Here is a 24,015-nt window from a genome sequence, read left to right on the forward strand (position 1 = left end):
GACACCTCTCTCTGTGTCTCGCAAGAAAAGGTGACCCACACAAAGTAAAGCTATTTTTCGGCTACGAGCTGACACGGACCCCGCCGTATTAGTCTGAGGTCCCTTTACTACAGTTCGGAGTCGCGGACCTTCAGTAATAGTAATAAATCACACAGCAATAGTACATTCACGTTGTTGTAAAAAGCACGATAATATATTAAGTAATCCAAAGTATTCAGAATACGTTACTGTCATTGAGTAACGTAACGGAATACGTTACAGAATACATTTTGGGGCATGTATTCTGTATTCTGTAATGGAATACATTTTAAAAGTAACCTTCCCAACACTGGTGACACAACAGGAGGAGATGTGCTTGGGTGGAGTCATCTGAGTGCACAGCTGACTCCACCCATCCTGTGGTGTCTTATGTGATTCTCTGAGTGCTGTAGGACATTAACCAGCACAAATGTTTTTAAACATGCCGACTCGACTCGATTTCTAATCCTGAGCGTTGTGGCGGTATCTCACCAGCAGTTAGGTAGGTTCAGTGTGATGCTGCCGCCGATGTGCTCTCCAAAGCACATGTATCCTATGGTTCCCAGGCTGATGTAGAGGAAGGTGACGATGCCCATGCCCAAATAGAGAACCTGGGTGAACCTCTGTGGCCTCTGCATCTTGTTCTCCAGGGGCAGAACCTGCAGAGAGAAACGCTGTTAGCGGGACATTTCAGTGACACGTGAAGGCTCAGTGGTGTCTGCTCACACTGATGCCCTGAAAGCTCGCCTTCGCCAGGAAGCTTTGCTTTTTTATAAACCAGATTTAACTGAATTAAATGGAGCTTTTGGAAAATGTAGCTTATCAGCCAGGCTTCATCATTATAAAGACAAGCTTCTCTGCATGGACAGGAAAAAGGCCAACTCTGAAACACACGTGTCTGCAGGGCAGATGTTAGCGAGAGTCATACGATGCTTTGAAAAATGTCAAAATGAGGCAAATGTTCTTAAATAAACATCAATAAAGTGAAATAATAACATATCAATAATGTATCTGTAATGAGTAATTGTGACATTAACACTGGGTTACACACCGTGTGTGCTTCAATGGTCACCGGTGAGCGGCGGTGGACTTTAAACGCTCTGAAATCGGACGACTGATTTTGACTCACGTTGTGCTTCATACTGTGAATACCTTCCAGCTCTGAGCGTACACAAGAGTGGGTGCAAATCTGGCACTTTAAAAAAAAATATATATATATATATATTTTTTGGCCTTTTTCTGTCTTCGACAGATACAGAGAAGACTGACCGGAAAGCGGAGGGAAACATGCGGCAAAGGGCCGCGGGTTGGACTCGAACCCGAGCCGGCCGCTCTCAGTCATGCGGCATATGGTCGCCTGCTCATCCAAATATGGCACTTTTTAATTCAAATATGACAGTATTAGAAAATGACTGTGAAGGAGTCACAGCATGAAGGTGAGCCTGGCCTATGTAGCTAACAGGAGACCTTTCATATGTTGACACGAGCCCTCAAAGTTTACCCAGAATGCACTTTATTACTCTGACAGGTGACTCACACTGACACTCGCAGCTGCACAGATTCCAGATCTGTGACACGTGATATCTGCTGCACTGATGAAGACACGATTTTAAAAAATGATTAAAAAGCACCGTCTCTTTGTGCTATATGGGCCTGTAAATCTGAAAATATTTATAGTGATGTCAAAGTTTGTATACCTGCATTAATTGCACAGTCAACAGTCTTATCACATCTGAGCTTTTATCTTTTATCTTTTAATGTATCGTTTTAAAAACCTGGAACTGCAGTGAACTGTGTTCGATCATCTTGAAATATTGCTTTGAATTGTTTAGGTGAACACGGGGATTTTGACAGTAAAATCATTCACAGACTTTACATTCCACACTCTGTTATTAAAAATGGTCAGTGGGACGTGCTGGTGTAATCCCCCTCTTTCTGGACCCCTGCTGCTCTCCTATCTCCAGCCCCCCCCCACAGCAGCGTGATGCATGATGCCTCATTTGCATAAAGAAATCCAACGGTAATGCAGGGGGAGATAACAGTGCCGTTTATAATCCACGTAATCGAGGCACATAGGTGTTTCACATTGATACAGTCATAAAGTTTTCGGCAGCACATGCGTGCATGTGTTACCATCAGCCACTCACTCACCACTCCAATGCCTTCGAAGGCAAAGATGGCCGTTCCGAAGAAGAGAGGGTAGTCTTTAGCTCTGCCAACTTTTGGGAGGTCAGTGGGGTTTGAGATGTTCTGTAGAGAAACAAAACAAAATAGATCCACAGCCAGTTAGAGCTGTTCTTCAACTAATCGCATCCTCGCTACTCTTAACATGATTAGCCGAGAAAAAGCTGCACAATGAAAATGAACTGCTGCAGACTTAAAAATTACAGATGGAGTGAGGTGTTAAATGTTATCTGCACGACAGCCCTGTTCTTCACAACAATACAAATAAGAGAGCATCCGCTCAAAGAGCTCCACGCAAGCAGCTCGGCCAGCTGTGTCAGACACATGCCATTATTTCTGTATCTTTTGGCTCTTATTTTGAAAATTCAAACTCTGGTCTGGGACATGAATGATTCTTTCTCTACTGCGAGATGGAGGGTCACCTAAGCACTAAATGTACTACCTGTGCATGATTTATTATAAAGCATGTGTCTGTGTGCAGGTATCTGCAGAGGAGCACCGAGTTAACCTTCTGTCTGCAAACTTTGACTGGATGATGCATTTCATTAAAAAAGGTCAGCAGGATGAGCCCGAACCCTGAAAACTATCTGAAGTGATTAAAAAAAGTACATTATTATTATTATTATCATCATCATCATCATCCTGGTGTTCAAATCAGAGCTCATGCCGAGAGGAAAAAGTCCCACCGAGCAGCAGAAGATCCAGATTGTTTTCAAAGCTGCTAGTGGCCTTTATGCTCTGCTTATCCCCAAATGTGCTGCTCAGATGATCCATCAGCCACAGTCATCTCACAGGCTGCACGCACAACCTTCTCCACCACGCGCTGCTGCAGGGAGCTCTTACTTATCCAGGTAACAAACAAGCTTCTGCTCAATGTCACAACTTAATGAGACCACAGAGGGTGAAAAACGAGGCTACAACCTTGACTGAAGGCAATCGAATCAGAGAGAAACCTGCGGCTCACCGTGAGTGAGTAGTAGTAGATCAGGAACAAACTAGCCGTCATGGCCACATTGGCCCCCAGAGAGAACGGGGCCAGGCACTTCAGGTTGCGGATAAAGACCAGCAGGATGATGGCAGGCAGGAAGCAGAGCATGTATAGGCGGGAGTCAAAGCTCGGGACCAGGACCTGGGTCTGGTTGGTGTAGTTCGTCTGGCAGCTGATGGTGGTGGCGTTGGCAGCTTCTACCACCTGGTGAAGGCAGGTCAGATAAAGAGAGGATGATGCTCATTCTGCTGAAAAGGTCTTAAACACCAAAGGAGTGATTACAACCCAGGACTGGATAGAGATCGTCTGCAGGCTCAAACCAATCAGAGCTAGAGCTCGGGCAGTGTGTGCAGGTTTTCTGAGACATAAAAATCATACGAAATTCTCTCTGTGAAAATAAATAACAGAGCAAATATCACGTGACTTTCAAAGTAAGAGCATGGGGCTTGTCCACCTGGAAATGGAATGTGTTGTGTTCTCCGAAGGTTGAAAACTGTGGATATTTCAGATCTGTGTTTGTGTTTGTGTCATGTTTCTGCTCAGCTCTTCAACACACGGCTCTGTATTTACTGAGCCGAGTCAGTCTGAATCTCTGAGTAAAATCACCGCCCACCAGATGTTTGACTGCTGCTTCAGCAAAAATGAGCGGACACAAAATACATGCAGGCAGGCGGCACCCCCTAGTGGCTAAAAACTGAACTACACAAACTGAGCCTGTCTTGATCGCCATCATTTCCATCACCTCACACACTCCCTGCTGAAATAAGTGATCGTCTGATTTTCCTCCATATCAGTGTGTTTCATGGTATTCTATTCTCTCAGTAAAGACAAAACCACAGGAGTATGAACCAAACATAATTAAATATTTACTCGTGCAAACATCCATAAAATTATTAGATCATGTGTTTACTCTACAGTCAGTCTGTCTGCACTTTCTTTAAACTGAGGCAGGTGGATGAAGCTCAGCGTGCCTCCTCACGCTTGGCCTGATAGGACAGATTACTTCTGGAGAACATTTTCAGGTTTTCCATGAGTGCAAAACTTTGCAAAAATTTGTTGTAACATGGCACAGCCTTCTGGGTGGCTGACCTGCATGCAGGGGTTTGATCTGGAGTTATTACAGCTTTCCATTTTTTTATTTGAATGTATCTTTAAATCTTTCATTTTCTCTTTAGTTTAGCTTCTAGGATACTTTTAAAGTTTCACTTTTAGTTTTTATAACTTTCAGAGTCAGTCTTGTTTTTTTTTTATGAAGAAATGATCCGTACTGATTTATGAAGTTCAGATCAGTTAAACAAAACGAAAACATCTGTGAGGTCACTGAGGTCACACTGGCTGCAGCTCTGTGGTTATCAGCCCAATAAACACCACAGGTGAAAATCACATGGTACAAAAACACCTCACTCTGTAACGCTGACAGGGACAATTAAACTGTGTCTGTGAGTGCATCTGTGACTTTGTGAATGTCGGTGTGTCTGTCGGTGAGTCTGTGAGTGCATCTGATTATGTGAGTGTGTTGACCTGCTTGACGTTGTCACTGAGGAAGACGAAGTAGACACAGCAGAAGCCCAGCTGTGTGATGATGAGGAACAGGTTGACGGTCCGCCTGGGCGAGACGATGAAACAGTTAAAAACACAGAACAGGACGACGTCTCTCTGATCACATCTTTAATTCTTTGAGGTTCACAGGTCTGAAAGAATTTCCTTTCCTTTAAAAAATTTACGTTTTTTGTTATTTGTTTTTTTCTTATGCCTGTGGGACTAAATCTGACATCTTTACATGTTTTACATATTAAAATTAATTTGTTTTCTTGACGTGTCTAAAGAAACACCGAGCAGAACAGGTGAGCGTGTTTCTTACTTTCCCCACTGTGAATGTCGCCTCAGCCACGGCACGTTTTCCATCCCGTACTGCACAGCCTCGCCGTAGGTCAGAGATGGTCGGTTCATCCTGCGGGGGGGGGGGGGGGCATCCAGGTGTCAGTCAGTTTCAGCTGACATGAAGCTAAATAACCAAACTGAAAATAACCAGCACAGAAAAGTCGCCCTCTGCTGGACATAAAGGTATCCAGGTTTAAAGTACTGGCTTCAAGCCTGGACAAGCCATGTCCATCTTAATATACAGTTTATAAGTTCACTGCAGTAAACACCGCCTGAACACAAGCTTAAGCTCCAAAGCTTATGTGAACAAAGCAGTTCATCTGGTGTCCAGCAGAGGTAGCAGTGAGCCAGCTCCCACATGTTTACAGACCGACACAGACACTGGTTTAGTCTCTATAGATGATTTATAACTCAGCTGCTTAAATCGCATTAAGGCTTAAAGCTTGCACGATCAGGAGCGTGGCCTCTCTGACTGACAGGTGGATGGTGACACAGGCAGCTGTAGCTGCTAGCTGTCTGCTAGTGTCACCAGAACTGGACTTCTGGACGTGTTTGTGCTGTTGGAGGCTTTTGGAGCATTTTAATGACATCATTTGACCCATAACATGGCTTCTGCGAGGTTACTGTAGTAACAGAGCAGCTCACAGATACCCTGACTTTGGGACATTTCAGGAGCCCAGAAGCACACGAAATGAGCTAAAAAATGATAAAGCCTGCAGAAACCCTCTGAAGTAAAAACAGATAAACGTTATATATGTAGAGTTAAAAACAATAAAATCCTTAGTAAGGCTTTAACACAGGTGCACATGCCCAACGAGTTGACAAAGAAATAAGAAAATGAAGTTTAGTTTTAACCCTTATTGGGTAACTGCGGTTCTTCCATATCTATGACAGAATCAGAGAAGTGACGACTGACTCGGCAAAAATTAAACCTCTAAAAACAGGAAGGGCCGCAACCACTTCTGTGTCTCCTCAGCTGATGCGTGACGGTGCAGAGGTGTCCGTTCACACGCGCGATCTCCTTGATCCTTTTAATCCCAGCTAATGGATCGCCGTGTGAACTGGGCAAAGGGCGGACGAGGGGTGGATGGGCAGGTTCACAGTCACAGGTAGTACACCAATTAAAGTCTAATAGTGACTGCACTAATCTGCTGAGCTGCCACGTGTCACCAGCTGTAAAACAGATAAGCCCCGGTACTCTGGGTTTTCGGCCACATGGCTTCACTTATGTAATCTCACTAAAACTGAACCGATGTGGCGATCGCCACGGAGAGGTGGGGCTGATCACAGGTCACGGTGACAGTGTTTGGTAATGTCTGTGACAGCTGATGAGCCTCAAGCAGGAACAACAGCAAACACAACGAAGCCGCTGCAGAGCAAACATGCAAGGACGAGTGTGGTTTTAGTGCAAAGGAGATTAAAATGAGCTGCTGCAAAGGCATGAAGGACTCAGTTCAAACAGAAAGACTCAAAGCAACGAGGACTCGAGCACAGCTTACAGAAACCCAGCCTGACCTCTACAGTTAGTTAAAAATAATAAAATAAAACGTGCAGCTCAGAGACATCGTAAAACAGACAGGATTCATCATCAGCACTGGATTCACTGGATCTGTGCATCAACATACAGCTGATTTCTCAGCAGAGCCACAGACTCAGACCGTTTTGTTCTCATGATACAAGCGTCACATGACACCGGCCCACAAACCCAGTTTAATTTGCTCTTGTGCCTCATGCTACCTCATCTATAAATGAGGTATCTCCAAAAAAAAACTTTCAAAATAAAAGCTGAAATGTGTGTTTTACTGCATTATTGTGGAAAGTAGAAATCAGTGATTTAGTGATCATTAAAATCTGTTCAGAATCAATTAGGATTCATCTCTTAAGTCTTGACACACTGCCGGTCACACATTAGCTGCTGCAAACATCAGGTGAGTGCGTCAATCGGGCTGGTAGTTATTTTACAGTGTGCTGCTTCCAGGCGTGTGTGCAGTGAAAGAAAAACAGCATTTTCCGGACATTTTACATCTCATTTGAACAAAGAGCAAAGAGCCGCTCTGCTCCAACGTAAAGTTATACCGAAGTGACGCACTTATCCTCTCAGCCACGTCCAAACACAGGGACCTTACAGTCTTCCTGCTGAGCCTCCAGCTACTTGCGACCGTGGCTCAGGGGGTTGGGAATCGCATCTGTCACCGGAAGGTCACCGGTAGAGCAGGGCGATATGGGCAAAAATATTTATCAGGATATATATTTGAAAATTTGCGATAACGATATAACCGACGATATAATTGATGCGAGACAAAATACAAACTCCACAACATTACTAGCGCAAAAAGACAACCTTCCATTTATTTTCACTTAAACAAGAAGCTGGTTTTTATGTACATTAAAGCTTTATAAAAATGTAACAGTGCAAATGCAAATTCCTTGCTGAAAGTTTAACCAAAAGGCATTTCCAGTAGAAATGGGCTGACATATCCTGAGCATAACCATGTATAATATCCACTGAAGTTAAAAAGAGGTGCTTTGCAACATTAAACTGCAGTGTGCAATACGTATTTTTCGGACCATAAGGTGCACAGGATTATAAGGCACATTAAGCGAAACAAAGCAGTCAGATAAATCAAACTTTATTAAACTCATTCTTCTTGCTTCCTCCACTTCTGTACCATTGATTCCTTAATGTTGAATTCTCTGGCAGCTGCTCTATTCCCATGTTGTTGCAGTATATTAATGACTAACCTCGTATTGTGGATGGATTATCTCAGTTGTTCTCCTGACTGAAGTTTGGTCCGTTTACAGCATCCTGCCATGCGATTGCATTTGTCTCTAACCATGAGGAACCTTCACGTTAACTTTTATAAGTGGAAAAGTGTTAGTGTTCGTCCTCCAGCTTCACTGTTTATGTTATGCTAACATAGCTGTGTCGCTAGCGATCACGTAGCACATCATTATATACCAGCTAGCCCAACTTCAGTAACCCTACAAACGTCACTGCTGTTTAGTTTCCTGTCTTCATTTATGTTGGAAGTGATAGCAGAGCTGTACGTTTGATTTTTTTTTCAGAAATCTCTCAGTCAGAACATGCATTATCATGCTTAGGTAACTAGCGAAACTAGCGAGCTAACTTCCGCTAGCTTCCTGCTAACTTCTAACTCCGTTAAATGTAATAACTTTTGTTTTCATGGATGCCTGGAAGTTAAACTTTATAGTTACACCTGGTAAAGCAGCAATGCTGATCGTTTTATTAAAGATGAAAGAATTTAGACAGTTTTTAACGCTCAGTGATGCTGCAGTGTTGTTTGACCTGAAATATACGGAGTTTAGGACCCAGATTACTCCCAGATTTAAGAGCATCTTAGTCCGACAAATACGACAATAACAACGGCCGCTTGCATGTTCTGCAAAAAAATGTGCTTTGTTGTGTATCTGACGGACAAACACCAAACCAGTTCCACATCACGGAAGTTGCACCATTTTTACAAACCAATAGCTAGGTTTCATTTGACGTAGACGTGACGTCGACGTAAAGCGCGAAATTTGACTGGCGGTCGGAAGTGAAAAAGATATCACAGACAGACAGTACGCAAAATGTCCTGTTGTGTTTACGGATGCTCCAGTAGGTCGACCAGAGAAACTGATAAACGGTATTTTAGGGTACCAAAAATAGCCCAACGAAGAGGAGAAAAATGGAAAATTCTAACCGAAAAACGTAGGAAAAAATGGATTTTAAATTTACGTTTACAGTCGGGAGGAGCAGAGTCTGCCAATGCCCGTGTCTGCAGCGACCACTTCGTCAGAGGTAATGTTATGGTTGCAAACGAACTTATTAGCATTAGGTTGTCGTTAAATTCTCGTTTACTTAGTGCTTTTAAGTTAGTAGTCTAATATTGACTTGATTGGGACTATAGGCTGCCCAAGTGCTTTGGATGACGAAGAGTCGGAGGACTGGGCTCCGACGGTCAATCTCGGCTACGAACGAAAACCCAGATCGGAATCAGTTCTCAAACGAGAGAAAAGAATGAAGCTTAAGGCAGAACAGCATCGATGTGCAGAGGCGATTTTGGATATGCAACAGACGGCTGAGAGCCCGGATTTGAGCCTAGTGACAGTGGAGAACAGGCTACTAACCCTGCCATACAATTGCAATGAGCTGCAATCACTTCTCCATCCTCCTTTGCAATTACCCAAGTCTTCAGAGGTGTCTCGTTAGACCTCTGAGAATGGTTTACCTTGAAACAAACAACTGTCACTCTAACGAAGTCCTAAGGATGTGGCATGTTTGTTGACGTTAAAGCCGCTACCGCTAACTGTTAGCGTGTTTAAAAAGCAATATAAGAACAAACACTCACCCTTGCAAACACCAAACTGTATCCATCACGGAGAAGTTTTGTTCCAAGGTTGTGGACCTACCCGCTGACAAAAAAATTGTACGCCTCCAGACTCTTGAAAGCTTTCATTTGCTGCCTAGTGTAGTAAGAAGTCTGGAGGACCAAGTAGTTGGTGATATCCACAGCCTCGATAGTAGGCAAATCCTTTACTTCTGTGGTGTATTCGGACATTTTCAAAGAATACGGATCACGTCCGATATATTTTTTAAACTATCTGTTTATATCTCTCCCGAGAAACGGGGTCTAAAGTTGCACAATAGCTGCTCTCCTGACTCTCCACAGTGTCCTCCATGTTTACTTCCGCCCTCCACTCAAAAATCGCGCTGCCTCCGCACGTCATCAGAACCACGTGACCGCAACCCAACTATTCTGGTTCATCAGGGCTTTGGAGCGTGATGTCACGGGGGTGGGCGTGGAAAGGATTTTGGCCCGATCTGCCATTTTGGGGGTCTAAGTAAGGAGCGAAAGCATAGCCATGGTTCGTACTTGCTGTGCGGTCGGCTGCAATGTTCGATCTTACGACCGGCACGGGAATAAGTTTGGATTGTCTTTTTATGCTTTCCCAACCTGGAAGCAACATGAAGGAGCTCATGTATCGGATATTACCAAACGAAGGCGTCTAGCCTCTCCAGATATCAGTTGGTGTGCTCAAGACATTTTCATTCCGGTAAGTTCTAAATATGTTCACATCACACTTTATAGCTGAATAATATCATCGTTGGTGGTCTCAGAAGTTATAGAAATTGCGATCAAACATAGAATGGAGTGACTTGATTGGTTGATGTAAAGACAATAAATGAAATGAGACAGGAAGGACACAAATTGGCGTTAATAATTTACCCGATTATCAATGTGTTAACTTGCATGTACTTTACAATTATGGGCATATAATATGATAACGATATTTTAGCAGTTAAATGATAAATGTGTAACATTAATTATGGTGGGGGGTGGAAAATGGCTATTTCACTCGGTGCACTCCAGCTGACTTACTTTGACAACATACTCAGAGTTTGGCGGCTTGAAAATAGCCAAATCTTGCACCCAGCCATTTGTAAATTGGATGTGCGCCTCCAGTGACTTGTAATTACGAAACTGGTTCGCTGTGTAAGCGCTTACTCCACAAACAAGATACGTGAAGATATCGGGGTAGGACAGTGGCGGTAAGTCGTCTGGGTCTTTACTCCACTGCCGTATTTCAAATGGGTCCAGATTTGCGATGCACTCTATTTTTTTTCCAAGTACCGCTGCTTCGCCTCTGGACGCAATCGGTCTCTATACCGTCCGTTTTCTTTTGAGCTGCTTTTAAGCATGTTTCTTGTCGTCGTCGTCCCAACACAGTGTGTTTGTTTTGATTCGTAGACCCCGAAAATGGAGCTGCGCTCCCACAATGCATTGCGGCGTGACGTCAACTCCAAAGCCCTTCTGTTTCACTCAACAATCGGCCATGTGCGTATGAAAACAAAGGCACTGCGCGTTTTACTCCCATTCTATCGCAATATTTCATTTTCCTATCGTTGCCTAACATTATACCGGTATTACCGTGAACGGTATAATATGGCCCAGCCCTAGTCACCGGTTCGATCCCTGGGCTCTCTGTCCTGGTCGTTGTGTCCTTGGGCAAGACACTTTACCCTACCGCCTACTGGTGTTGGCCAGAGGGGCCGATGGCGCGATATGGCAGCCTCGCTTCTGTCAGTCTGCCCCAGGGCAGCTGTGGCTACAACTGTAGCTGCCTCCACCAGTGTGTGAATGTGAGAGTGAATGAATAGTGGTATTGTAAAGCGCTTTGGGTGCCTTAAAAAGCGCTATATAAATCCAATCCATTATTATTATTATTACTTTGAGAAACATTTAAAAAAAAAAAAAGAAGCTTTTATTCTGTGTATTATGTGTTCCCATCCGATCCCTGTATCGAGTGTTTGCGTTAGATGAAGAACAGGAGTGAGCTGTGAATGTGTGTGGGCTGAGGCTGTGTGGATTACGGAGGACGACGGGATGTGAGGAAATCAAACCAGATGATTGTGTTTTTGAGGGCTGAAGAGCGAGAATCGAGATACTCACTTTGCACTGAGGTGGTGGGAACACATCACCAGCAGCTTCATGCAGTGAACCGCGATGATGCCCATGACCAGAAGACTGATGGGTCCGAGCTGCACACAAACACAGACCGAGTTTGTGTGGCGTTTAAAGGCTCAGACTAATTCTGTGTCATGTGACCTTTGCAGGTATGCTTACCACCAGCCCTGCATTCTTGACAGCCAGAGGCAGACCCAGCAGGCCTGTACCAATATTCCCTTTGAGCAGGTGGATCAGAGTCTGGAAAAAACTGCAGCATGAAAAATGAAGTTAGAATCAGACCAGCCAGATCTGTACGTCCTGCATTGGTGTTACGTTCTAAGTCTAGGTGTGTCCTGAACGCAACAAAAATTTGCCCACCACACTCCACCCAAAACAAGAACCCAAACAATAGTATCTTTTAAAATGCTAAGCAGCCATTTATTTGCTTCAGCAGTGAGCAGTGCCAAAAATAACAAACAAAACTCCCTAATGGTCCCTACGCTTTCCTACACAAAATGAAAAACCAAACAAAAGACAATTCACTTACCTAACTCGCTACATGAAAAACAGGAGAAAACTTAATCAACAAAAATGGCGTCTCACGCCTACTAGGCTGCTGCAGTGAACAATATATACAAGGTGGGGAAAAAAAAATACTCAATTGCTACTTTACAAATCTATTTACAGCTATATACAAAACTAAGATACCAACACCACAGTGATCACAACCCATGACAAACTGAAACACAGGGCTTAAATACATAGAGGGAGCAATCAGGGAATGGACAACAGGAGGGAAACACAGCTGGGGCAAATCAGAACTGACGAGACAAGGAAGCGTAAACTGAACACACTGAGATAAGACAGACCTTCAAAGTACCACAGGAAACACATAACAGTCACGCCTAACACAAAACACTGACAACATTGGATCGTAACAATTGGACAGTCCGAAGGCATTTTACTCACGAGGTCCCCGCCTGTCCTCCTATCCTCTCGTAGTTGCGTTGGGGTCTGGACGGTCCTGGAGGAGACGGACACAGAGCGTCCAGCTCAGACGGATTTTGGTCGGACAACAAAGCTGAGACGAGAGGCAAAGAGACAAAGACGAAAACCATGTGTTTGACATCACGTGACCCTCTGATGTGTTTACCGCCCTGTCTTATGTCAGTCAGCAGTGTGTAAGCAAGCTTTCCTGCACCGTCACCTTTCACAGTGATGTGACTCCGGTTATATACACACACAGGTGTCATCCACCTCGTCATGTGACCTGACACCTACACTCTCAGTGACAAACTACAGGACCTGAAAGACTTGAAGTTGGAGAAGAAACCCTTCAGATCTGGCCGTGCATGAGGCTCGCTGCACATGACTATAAACACGGTGATAACTGAAGATCACCTGACTGCAATAAGCAGGAAGTCCTGAAGGCACACATTAGGCTCAGTGCTGTGTTTAATAATGTGGCGCTTTAGTACTTGTTCATGACTCTTATTATCCCTTCATGATAAAAACTGGAAGTACTTCCACGTGAGAGCAGAACAGCAGGAAGCTGTGAACTGAGCTGAGACACAGCGCTATAAAACTAACAGTTATAAAAGCGTCTTTAAAGATCTGAGAGCATCGTAACTACGTTCAGAGGAACCCGAGCCTTGCACTCATGAACCTGTCACCAAACACTTCTTATCTTTGCTCTTTATTTGATCTCAGACTAGCAGGTAAACTAAAAATAGCCTCAAAGGGAGGTTTTCAATTATAAATGAAAGTGGACATTATATCACCCCACCCCCACTGTATCTGCAGTCCACACATACATGCTTATTAATGCTAAGCACACACATAAAACTCTATTACTCACACAACACACACACAAGCCCGTTCAGCTATCTTAGTGAGGACCTTCATTAACATAATGCTTTCCCTAGCCCCTTACCCTAACCATCAAAAATGAATGCCTAACCTAATTGTAACCCTGACACTAAAACCACATTTTGAGCCTCAAACAGGCCTTCAAACTTGTGAGGACCGGTGAGTGTGTCCTCACAAGTGACTGTTGGTTCTCACAATTATAGCAGAATGAAGATTTCGGTCCTCACAAAGATAGCTAGACAGGAACACAAACGCACACACGCTGCAGCAGCTGCATGTGTTTAAAGTCTTTAGAAAGTAAAACCCACTTTGTGCTGCTACACTGAGGAACCATCTCTGACTTATCTAAGAACTCAGAACGACTGACAGCAGCACATCAGCGACCAACAGACACCAAACAGACAGGCGGTCACTGCCATCACACTCAAGGATTAAAACAAACTGTAGAGCAACCCACTTTCTTCAGCCTTAAACACGACCTTTAATCTGAAAATACTGATGGGAAGAAAAAAAGCTTGATTCTTTGAATTAACTAATAACTGATGACCAATCAAAATTAACATTGAAGAACATGAAGAACTACTCAGCAATGCAGAGACTGAATCAGACTCTGACGCGTTCCTTTACTGATGATGATAAAGTGACCCTCTCCGACCTTTCAGCTTTTTAAAGGAGGCAAGTTTGATTTTTGGAGGTAAACATTGTACATGTCGTCGCAGCGCATCATCTGCCTCCATCTCCTCCTATCCTTCCTTCCTCCTCTGTCACACCACCCCTCTGCATGTCTTCTTGTTCTCCTCCTGCTTGGCAACTCCATCTTCATCCTCCACCCTCACTCCTCTGCACATGCTCAGACCATCTCACCCTCTCTGACTCTGAGCTGCCTCTCTGATGGACTCGTTTCCGCTGTGTTGCTTTAATCTTTGTACCAGAGGCACAGTTACACTCGTGCCTTCCCGTGCTCCCTCCCTACATGCTAAATAACATGAACGAGTGTAACAATGAAACCACGACATAAGCAACATCAAACTTCAGCCAACAATCTTGTACTCCACATCTACAAACTGAACATGCTCGCTCACAGATCTATGTCGTGACCGCTCATAACGAGCACGTCGTGTCTGGCCGTGACCTCCCACCAAACCAGACGCGAGCCGGCCAACAGACGGATTCTGTAGATGAAGTGAAAGCTGCTTTGATGATTCACCGTCTACCTGCCAGCTGGGATTACACATAATCCCTGTGTGACTGTGGCCCCGGCTCACGTTCGTGCGCCGTATCATTTTTAACCATCGTCCTGACTTTACTACCTTCGCCTCGGCCGTCTACGTCGCTGGACGCCATCATGCTAGGTGGGAAGGTTTGGCAGACAGCCGGGCGTCGTCTCTCCCAGCCTCACGGATCCTAATGCAGTGAGATCAGGGAGTCCAGCGTGGACGCCTGTCCACTGCAAACAGATAAGAGATAAGAAGAGAATGAGATCTGGCAGCAGCAAAACAAAAACAGAGTCAGAAACTGAGCATGCTCACAGGCTGCTGCACGAGTCCCTGAACTGGACCTCTGCACCGTGTTTGCGCTGCTGGAGCCTTCTTAATGACATTATATGACCAATAACACAGCTGCTGTGAGGTTAATCATGCTTACATTAAACAGACTTCATGACCTCCTTCGTACTCGCACAAGGTTTCAAACACACGCTTCGTTGTTTGTGTCTGATGGCTTTCGGAAGAAAAGCCGAAAGAGGTTTTTAGGGGACAATTCTGAGGCTTGACTTCTCCTGGCACTTCCTCTTCAGAGGAGCGTGTTTCCCAGCAGCGGTTCACCAAGCGTGGCCAAAGTGTCGCCATCAGGAGCGACTCAGCATTTTTTTGTTAGTTTTTTTTTTTTTTTTTACAGCGAGTCATGACACGAGAGGCCTGAACAGCACAGCGCATAGTTTCTGCACTTAAAACAGCATCAGCAGCTCAATGTGGGCTTTTATTTCACTATGTAACAGAAAGGTTCAGTCCTGCAGCATTGCTTCTCGCCTTTGTGCTCCCACACAGCTGCTTTATATTCCAGGCTTCACCCGCAGAACAAAGCAATCAGTTATTAAATATCCCATTTCGAAGGTGCTCATCTTCAAGTACCTTTATAACTGAACTCTCTGGCCTAAAAGCAGTCAGCGTGACATTCAGCTGTTGTTGGGTGATATTTGTAACACTGTGCATACAGCTGATTCAAAGCCTCCTCGGCCGGCTGAGCTGACAAATGAGCGTGTTTTTATTTCACACCAATAATCAAATTGGAAAGTATATAAATTAAAATGTCGCCCAGGTGAGCAGGAAGTGATTTACCTGAGCAGGAAACACTGCTGAGTTATAAAGATTCATTCAGCCATTCTCAGAAACTACGATTAGACGTTACTGATCGAGCTCGTCCTGATGCTTAGGTGTGTCCCGATGCTCTCTCTCTTACACTCTGGTTTAATCTAATGGCCAATGATCATCATCAGCGTGTGTTTGTCAGGTAAATGTGACACGGAGCCTGCTGCTGTGGAACACTGTGTACATTGATGGCTGAGCAACATGAAAATGAGCTCGTTATCTCACGTGTTTATCTCATCTGCAGAGAAGAAGCCTTTATATATTTACCTACAAACAGGAGGAGGTTTAAAGTGCACCTGTGCAGATGTTGACCCCAGCTGCTCTTCAGAAACCGCGCCAGCCGAGTTGGCGTATTTGTCATGTTTATTTACTTTCTGGTATTTTCTTTTTCTTCTGTTTTCGTCCTCTGGGCCTCGCGTTAAAACAGATATGAGCTGCTGTGTGTTTTACTGTGCAGGTAAACCGTGACAGCCCCAGCCCGAGCCCCCCGGTGCTTTAACGGCAGTCAGCGTGATAATCGCATCATTTTAAACTGTCAACGGACACAGACCCGGCGGGCATTCCCGCCATAAACACAATAAACGAGCCCACGGTCCCGCAAAACCGGCTGTGGACGGAGGGTTAGCTGTTAGCCATAGTTAGCTGTGTGCTGCGGTGCCATTTTCGGAGTAAACAACGAGCCGCGGCAGCAGCGGCCAGCCTTACCTCGCAGACACCGCGCGGACTCGGTCCTCCTGGCCTCGTTATCAGCTCTCAGTCCGCCGCAGGCCGCTTTATTTTCGTATCGTGCTCATGGTGGCGAAGCAGCACAGATTGAAGGCAAAGCGGGACTGTGCTCTGTCGGGCTCGACTCTCCAACAGACAGCCAGCGGTGTGGTCACATGACATTGTCGAGAGGGACGGTCGTGGCATTCGACGTGATCCCGTTGCCATAGATACGGATTATAATGTCGTGGCGGTTGGTAAACCATTTTATTTTATTTTATTTTATTATTTATTGGTTTAATCTTTTTTCTCAGTTTTCTGTTACCATTTGCGCAGTCCTGTATGTTCACTTCTACACAATAAAATAAATAAATAAGCCACCCAGCACATCAGCTGTTCTCCTTGTTACCATCTGGCAGACGTTACAGGAGTCTGTCTGCTCGGACTACAAGACTTAAAAACAGTTTGACCACCAAGCCATACGACACCTCAACCACAACACTTAAACACACACAACACAGTCCACAGGACGCACTCAGAAGCTACCCTGCAGCTTCACAAGTACTCTGTTTAATCTGCACTGGTCACTCCACTTTATTGTTGATATTCATATTTAAAAAGTCTATTTATTATTTTATTATTTTATTTTATTATATTTTCTTCTACTGTACCGTGCTGCTGAGTGACTGCTGCTCGTCAAACACATTTCATTGCAATGTTGACCCTGTGCTAACGTGCATATGACAAATAAAACTGAAACTGAACTGAAATGAATAAAATCACGAGTTTTACGTGAGCTTATCGAAAGGAATACGATTACGTAGACTAAAACGCTCTGTTCTCATATTCTCAAATCTGCTTTCGGATTCATTGGGCTTTTATTTTGGAAACTCGTTTAAGGATTTAGGTTCGCTTGCTGTGTGCACCGGGGTAGCTAGGACAAGGTAAAGACTATCTCTGAATCGAGGAGCTTTCACAGTCTTACTACGTTATGATTGCAGACTTCTCCAACTCTCTGTAAATGGTACTCATGGCCTCTGATCAATCAGTGGTTGTTAGTCATTGGTCACGACAGTTTGCATATTAATCATCAACTTTTTGGGATTACAATAATGCAGTTTGTTTTTAAAATTTTTTTTATTATTATTAAACTTGTTCAGCTTACTCAACCAACCTATTTAGCCAAGTGAAACTAAAAGTGTACCGTTCATGTTAAAATAAAAATATTTTTGATTAAAGGGTTATTTTATGTATATTAGATATAAACATTGTGAAAACGGTCTTGAAAATCTTGAAAATCTGGTATTCTTAACCCGGATATCCGGTATTTGTTGTGCTAACTGCAGCTAGCTTGCGGCTAAACAGCAGTCCCATCCTGGGAGTATTTGGAGCCGTGTAGTTACGTGGAGGCAAAAGTCTACATCGGTCTGTTCGCCGGGTTAGGACACGTCACTTCAGACATGACTGTAAGGTTTTAGGGGAGATTTATGCAGTTTTGTCGGCGTGAAGTTTAACGTTAGTCCGTAGCTGCTTTCTAAATGTCCGTGCACAGGGTACAGGAGTGTTCTTGTTCTGAAGTAGCTTTAAACCATAACCGGGGGCTCTTGCAGCTGCTCTGCTCGGCTTACTTTGTTGTGAATGTGGTACATGTTTTAGGAAATGAGGTGTGGGGTTCACTTTAACCGGACTTTGATGTGTGTCTGACAGAAGCACGAGTTTGAGGTGGCCATGACGTGTGAGGGATGCTCAGGAGCTGTTACCAGGATCCTGAACAAGATGGGAGGTGAGGCTGATCGTTCAGTTTTATTTATACAGAGTCCTCTCATAGCAGCAGTTAGTTTATACTGGAGTGGAGAGACTCCAGTATAAACGGAGCAATCATACACTTGGCATGTGAGGCTCATGCAGACGGTTATGGTTTTCACCTGACTCTCTGCAATTATTATTGGATTGGGTAATTATCTACATTTTTCCTGGAGCTTTGTAGAAAGTTAAAGCATTTGGAGGATCACCGCCTCACAGTGTTAGCTCTGCTGTCACAGGAGCGATGAGGAGATTAAAGTATTGAGCAGAGTTAGGGCTGCTCGATTATGGCAAAAATGATAATCACGATTATTTTCACTGAAATTGAGATCTCGATTATTTGATGATATTTATTTAACCCTTTAAGACCTACTATAGAACCAAGTCCGCCAGAGCTTATATTATATTTTTACATGCTGTAGTGCCATTTGTGGGAGCATTTCAAGTTGCTATACATCAATACAACTGTTATAGCCCATATTTTAATAATATGTATGCATTAAGTCAGTAATTAATTACATTAATTACATTAGTAATTACATTAATTGCAAAAAAGTGCAATAAACTACAAAAAAATTGAAAATGTTTTTTTTTTACATATATTGGGGAAATTTAAGAGGCTTATTCCTCAAAACGTTAAATACAAAAAAGTTGCAAAAAATAGTTTACAACAACAGGAAATTTATTTTGAGTGTCTTCATAGTTTTATTTTGGAGATACAGCAATTTTTATATACTGCAGGAAAAACAAAAAACAATCCTATGATGCAAATTTGCAAAGAAAACAGCATGTGCATCAAAATAAACTATTTCCAGCAGTGCAATTCGAGTTCTAAGCATCCCAGAAACTATTCAGAAAAGTCAAACATGACTTATAAAAACACCAGTATAGGCTTTTAAGGCCTACAAGTAAAAAAACTACATTTTCCGCGAAAAATGACGTCACTTACGGTGTCTGTCAGGAAATGGCGGACATGCGATAGTTCGTGTTGACGTCTTTTTCAGTGTGGGAAGTGTTACGAACAGCTGATCGGATCGGCAAAGCCTGTTTCTGGAATATTATGATTTTGTTCTTGCAAGCGCTTTTTATGCAATTTTTGCAAAGCTTTATGTGGAAGGAAACCGTGACCGAGGACAAGCTGATGGCACAAGATGTAAGTACAACTCCTCCGGTTTCATATGCAAAACAAATTATTGCGCTAGCTTACGCGGTTCCAGTTCTACGGGGATTTAAAGGGTTAACAATAACAATGTATTGAATAATGACTTTAAAAAATAATATAAAATAGTGTGCAAATACTGATAACAGTGCAAATGTTTGCAATATAAAAAATAAATGAAAAATGTAAACATCTATGTTTAGTGAACTTTGCAGTGTTGCTCTGTGGTGCAGCTATGACACCGTAGCAAAGTTTACACACTATGTCTACTTGATCCACGTCTGACTCCGCGAACCCATAATGTTTCCACAGCACTGAAGTTTTTGGGGTTTTTTTTACCTCTCTTTTCAACCAACTGCAGTCACTCTCCTCTCCAAATAACTTCTGCTGAGCTTTCCGAGCTTTCCTCGGGTCCTCTTAACTCATTCACGGCTGGCAGTGAAACACAACAAGACTTGCACCACATTTTTGTCTCACTGCGCAATCCCTTACGTGCGCAAACCCTGCACCTCCTTGCAGGTCTACTTTTACTGCTGGTGGGCTTCAGTTCAACTTACGTTGAATGAGTTAATTAGGGGTGGGTTTTTATAATCGATTTATCGATTAAAATCGATTCTGGCTTGGATAACGTAAAATCGATTCATTAAAATCCTGAATCTATTTTTTAATATAAATTTATTTTGCCCGAAATGCCAGAATCTCAGGTGAGAGATCACAAAATTTCAACAACCACCAAACAGCTAAGACAGTAAATGAGAGCAGGAACACGGATTCTGCACAAAGACGTAAACACACAGCGTGGACCTGCGGATCAGAATCAGTGAGATGTTGCCTTTCTCAGCTGACGGTTGGGGCTGAAAGCCGACAGCTCGCTGATTCTGATCCGCGGGTCCGCGCTGTGTGTTTATGCCCTTTTTGCGCTTATCATAAAGCTGTTAGTTTTATAGTTTATACTGACCGAACCAGCAGCAAAAGAAGATCCAAACTATGCTTCACATAAACATCGTCATGAATTCCCTCTTACTTTTGCTGTTTTGCTTCCACCACCCCATATGGAAAAGATATATATATATATAAATCTTATAAAGTTTTTATCTGTCTTTTATGAAACTTGTATGAAAAGCATACAAGAGTGAAAACACATATAAGATCCCTTTAAAAAATTATATAATGAAACTTGTATGTTTTGTATACTTACTAAAAAAATATATGAAAGTAATGAGAAAGTGGCGACTTTCATGAGTAAATCATGTAAGCCATATATGATTTATATATGATTTACGCATGAAAGTGGCCACTTTCTGCCGTTGTTTACAGCGCTGTCGGCCGACGTTTTTTTTTTTTTTTTTTTTCGTTTTAAATACTTCTGAAAAGAAAACCTAATTTCTGCTGTTCAATACTGAACAAATTTAAACTTTTTAAAATTATGCAAAATGCAAAACGCTCAGCCGTGTCTGTAATAAAACCGCTGTAACTTCAGAGGTAATGTTCATATGTTGATTAATGGTTTTCTTTCGTTTTTGATGTACTGCAGAATATTTGTATAAAATCCCAGGCCAGGAAAACCTTCATGTTTTTCTGTGTTTTATCTTCAGCTACTTTGACACAAAGGCATCTGCTGTGATGCTCACACCTTTGGTAAAGTCTTGGAGTGTCAGCTTCCTTTATATAGGTACAAAAATATGTAAATGTACTGATCTGAATTATAATATTTCTGACTGTCAACATTTCACAGATTCAAATCGAATTGAATTGAATTGAATCGATTCTAGAAATCAGTGATGATACCCAGCCCTACTCTTAATTGTTGTGATATGTGTTCGAAATGCAGAGAGGTGCGCTCGATTTGCCACACGGGGCAGCGCGAGAGTAAAGCACGAGGGAGGGGCTAATAATCGGCTCAGTCATTTTTAATGATCATTGAAAGCCCAGATCGTAATCGTGACTAAAATTCGATTAATTGAGCAGCCCTAAGCAGAGTCAGGGATATGCTGGGGGGGGGTAGATGTGAAGGGAACGTTCAGGGTCACCTGGTCCAGCCCTAACTATATGCTATGAAAGTTTGAAGCCTAATCTTAAAGGTAGAGAGTTTGTGTGTCTCCTGAATCCAAACTGGGAGCAGCTCAGCTACGTGCAGTGATGACATTTAACTCTTTTCCCCAAAAGCAGCCCTTTTTGTGCTGACCCGAGCAGTTTTCCTTACTGCATGTGCCCATCAGAAGTTAGTGAAGGTGGTCTCAGCCTGTGCAGCAACCATTGCAAAAACCAGAAGCATGTTTTGTCCTGTCTGTTACAGAGGATCCAGTTCCTCACGTTCGGCCCACAGGTCCCCTGATGCTGCTGTTTTCCTTTTAGCCTCGTGTGACTCAATGATCCAAGTATCACTTCTGTTTTTACAGCACGTCCTCCCATCAGTGGAAATGCTGACTGTTTTAGGGAGGCAGAGACATCATGTGATTTTGTTTTTATGTTCCTGTTCCCAGATGTGAAGTTTGAAATTGACCTGCCGAAGAAGCTGGTTTGGATCGAGTCTGACAAAGACGTGGATGTTCTGATGACGGCGCTGCAAAAGTCCGGAAAGGAGGTCAAATACAACGGCACGAAGTGAAGGACCTGCACCAGGTGACCCGGAGCGTTTATAGTCCTCGTGTTTTCTGTAGATTGATGTTTATGACGGCCATAAAGTTCCTGTAAATCTGCAGCTTCGTGCTGAGTTTACTGCATGCAGGAACATATCAGGGACACTATCTTCTTCCAGCAGCTCACAGAAACGTTAACAGGAGAGCGCGCTCCATCGGCTGACTTTAACCTTTGTGCACATTTAGAGGATGTTTATCTTCTGCTTGTCTCAGATCCCCCAACACTTCATTCAGAGTCACATCACAATTAATAGAGTTACACTTTTATTTTTTCATATTTTTTTAATGCAAATGTCTTTTTTTGTCTTGCTTTAGGAAATAATTCTTGCTGCTGCAAACTGAAGATTTAAGATGAAATTCAAGTTAAAGTCTGAGACCCTCAGTGAGTCTGCACCCCCTCCCATCCAGCTGTCACGCACAAACACCCCCCCCCCCCCACACACACACACACACACACACCCCCACACACACACACGCACACACTTGATGCAGACAGGAAGTGTGCCTCCTCTGACCTCCTGAGTTACAACATCGTCCTCACACAAACCTGCCGAGCGTAATCATCTCCAAACCTTTACCTTCAGGCTGTAAATGAAAAAAGGAAAAAGCAGCATTTTAGATTTAGTTTCAGCTATGTGATGATGACGATGATGATGATGACTCCATTTCCTGGGGTGTAAATGATGAAACCTGTTGGCTGTGTTTGCTGAACCTGTTTTATTAAATTTGTTGATTTTATTCATAAAAAGACCATTTGAAGCTTTGCTGTGTGAGGATATTTGGAGCTCTGCACCATGTGGGGGTGAGGGTGGGACCACCTGCTGCATCTCCACTCTGCTCTTCGACACTACAGTCTATTCTCTGCTGTTTTCGTGGTTTTTAGGAATGTAAGGAGCTCTCCTCCTCGCCCGCTGTCTCCATAATGCTCAAATGTCTCAATGCTGGAGAAAATAAATCATTTCTGTCTTCAGTACGTCAGACTTTATTTCCACTTGAGTCTTTTTAGAAAAACACTGTCTACAAAATATTGTCTCTGTTCAGCATACAAATGCAAATATCCTAAAATTATCTTTTTTTAAACTGTAGGTTGTGTAATAGTCTGTACTAACCTTTGACCTCAGATATGCTCTGTCCCACTGCAAGGAAATCTTAAAGGAACAGTGTAAAATTTCACCACCTGCTTGCAGTCAGCTGAATTCTGTTTTCTTCCCCCTCCCTCTCCATTGCATGATCCTAGCTAGAGTGGCCGCTGTAGGACAAACGTGTTAGTGACCAAATAGCTCAAAATTATTAAATTTAGTCTGTGCCCATAAAGCAGGGGTGGGGAACTCCAGGCCTCAAAGGGCCTGTGTCGGCTGATTTAAATGGCTGAATAACCTCCTTAACATGTCTTGAAGTTCTCCAGAGGCCTGGTAATGAACCAATCACTTGATTCTGGTGTGTTTTCACCCAGGGTGAGATCTAAAACCTGCAGGACAGCATCTTTTGAGGCCTGGAGTTCCCCTACCCCTGCTGTAAAGTAAAAGTATTTTTATACAAGTTTTATTTTAACATAGCTGAACAATAAAGCACTAAAAAATGACAGATATGGTCAGTTAAACATACTGCAGTATTTTATGGCTTGGTATGGTCACTCTGGCCGCTGTTCATCATTAGTGAGTGTACTCGGATACAGTGAGTCGGGGGTTTCTGTGGAAGGCTGTCAGTCTGCTTGGACCTTACTGACAGATGCCATCAAACACCTTTAGGATGAACTAGAACACAGATTGTGACTCGGTGCTCTCATCCAGCATCAGTGTCTGAGCTCACAAAGGCTCCTTTTGCTGGGCAAAAATAACAGACACCGAAATCTTATAGAAAGCCTTCACATAGTGGAAGCTGGTACAGGTTAAGGCTCCTGTCAGTGGCCTGGTCTGTAATCACACACTCACATTTAACTGAAGCACCAAAT

General features: G+C 43.3%; 2 protein-coding genes across 3 annotated transcripts in view; one reads left to right on the forward strand and one right to left on the reverse strand.

Annotated features, from left to right (window-relative positions):
* The window catches only part of slc36a1 (solute carrier family 36 member 1), a 40,433-nt gene extending 23,728 nt beyond the window's left edge, over positions 1-16,705 (reverse strand). The window contains exons 1-10 of one of the 2 annotated variants that reach the window (XM_026185206.1): positions 16,464-16,705; positions 14,703-14,839; positions 12,493-12,547; positions 11,701-11,791; positions 11,527-11,615; positions 5,052-5,141; positions 4,712-4,796; positions 3,167-3,394; positions 2,170-2,268; positions 511-677 (exon numbers count right to left, since the gene is read on the reverse strand). In XM_026185206.1, the coding sequence (XP_026040991.1) occupies positions 511-677; positions 2,170-2,268; positions 3,167-3,394; positions 4,712-4,796; positions 5,052-5,141; positions 11,527-11,615; positions 11,701-11,791; positions 12,493-12,547; positions 14,703-14,739 (941 nt within the window). In that variant the 5' untranslated portion in view covers positions 14,740-14,839; positions 16,464-16,705. Of the gene's footprint in view, positions 1-510; positions 678-2,169; positions 2,269-3,166; positions 3,395-4,711; positions 4,797-5,051; positions 5,142-11,526; positions 11,616-11,700; positions 11,792-12,492; positions 12,605-14,702; positions 14,840-16,463 lie in introns of both variants that reach the window. The other variant, XM_026185198.1, reaches the window with a different exon arrangement.
* A 1,065-nt stretch (positions 16,706-17,770) lies between these two features.
* Positions 17,771-23,042, forward strand: atox1 (antioxidant 1 copper chaperone). The gene is made up of 4 exons (XM_026185300.1): positions 17,771-17,929; positions 18,171-18,246; positions 21,909-22,047; positions 22,380-23,042. The coding sequence occupies exons 1-3, from the start codon at positions 17,924-17,926 to the stop codon at positions 22,031-22,033; spliced, it is 207 nt and encodes a 68-aa protein (XP_026041085.1). The 5' UTR covers positions 17,771-17,923; the 3' UTR covers positions 22,034-22,047; positions 22,380-23,042.
* Positions 23,043-24,015: the final 973 nt, after the last annotated feature.

This window comes from Astatotilapia calliptera, chromosome 2 (assembly GCF_900246225.1).
Source record: "Astatotilapia calliptera chromosome 2, fAstCal1.2, whole genome shotgun sequence".
NCBI classification, from domain to species: domain Eukaryota; kingdom Metazoa; phylum Chordata; class Actinopteri; order Cichliformes; family Cichlidae; genus Astatotilapia; species Astatotilapia calliptera.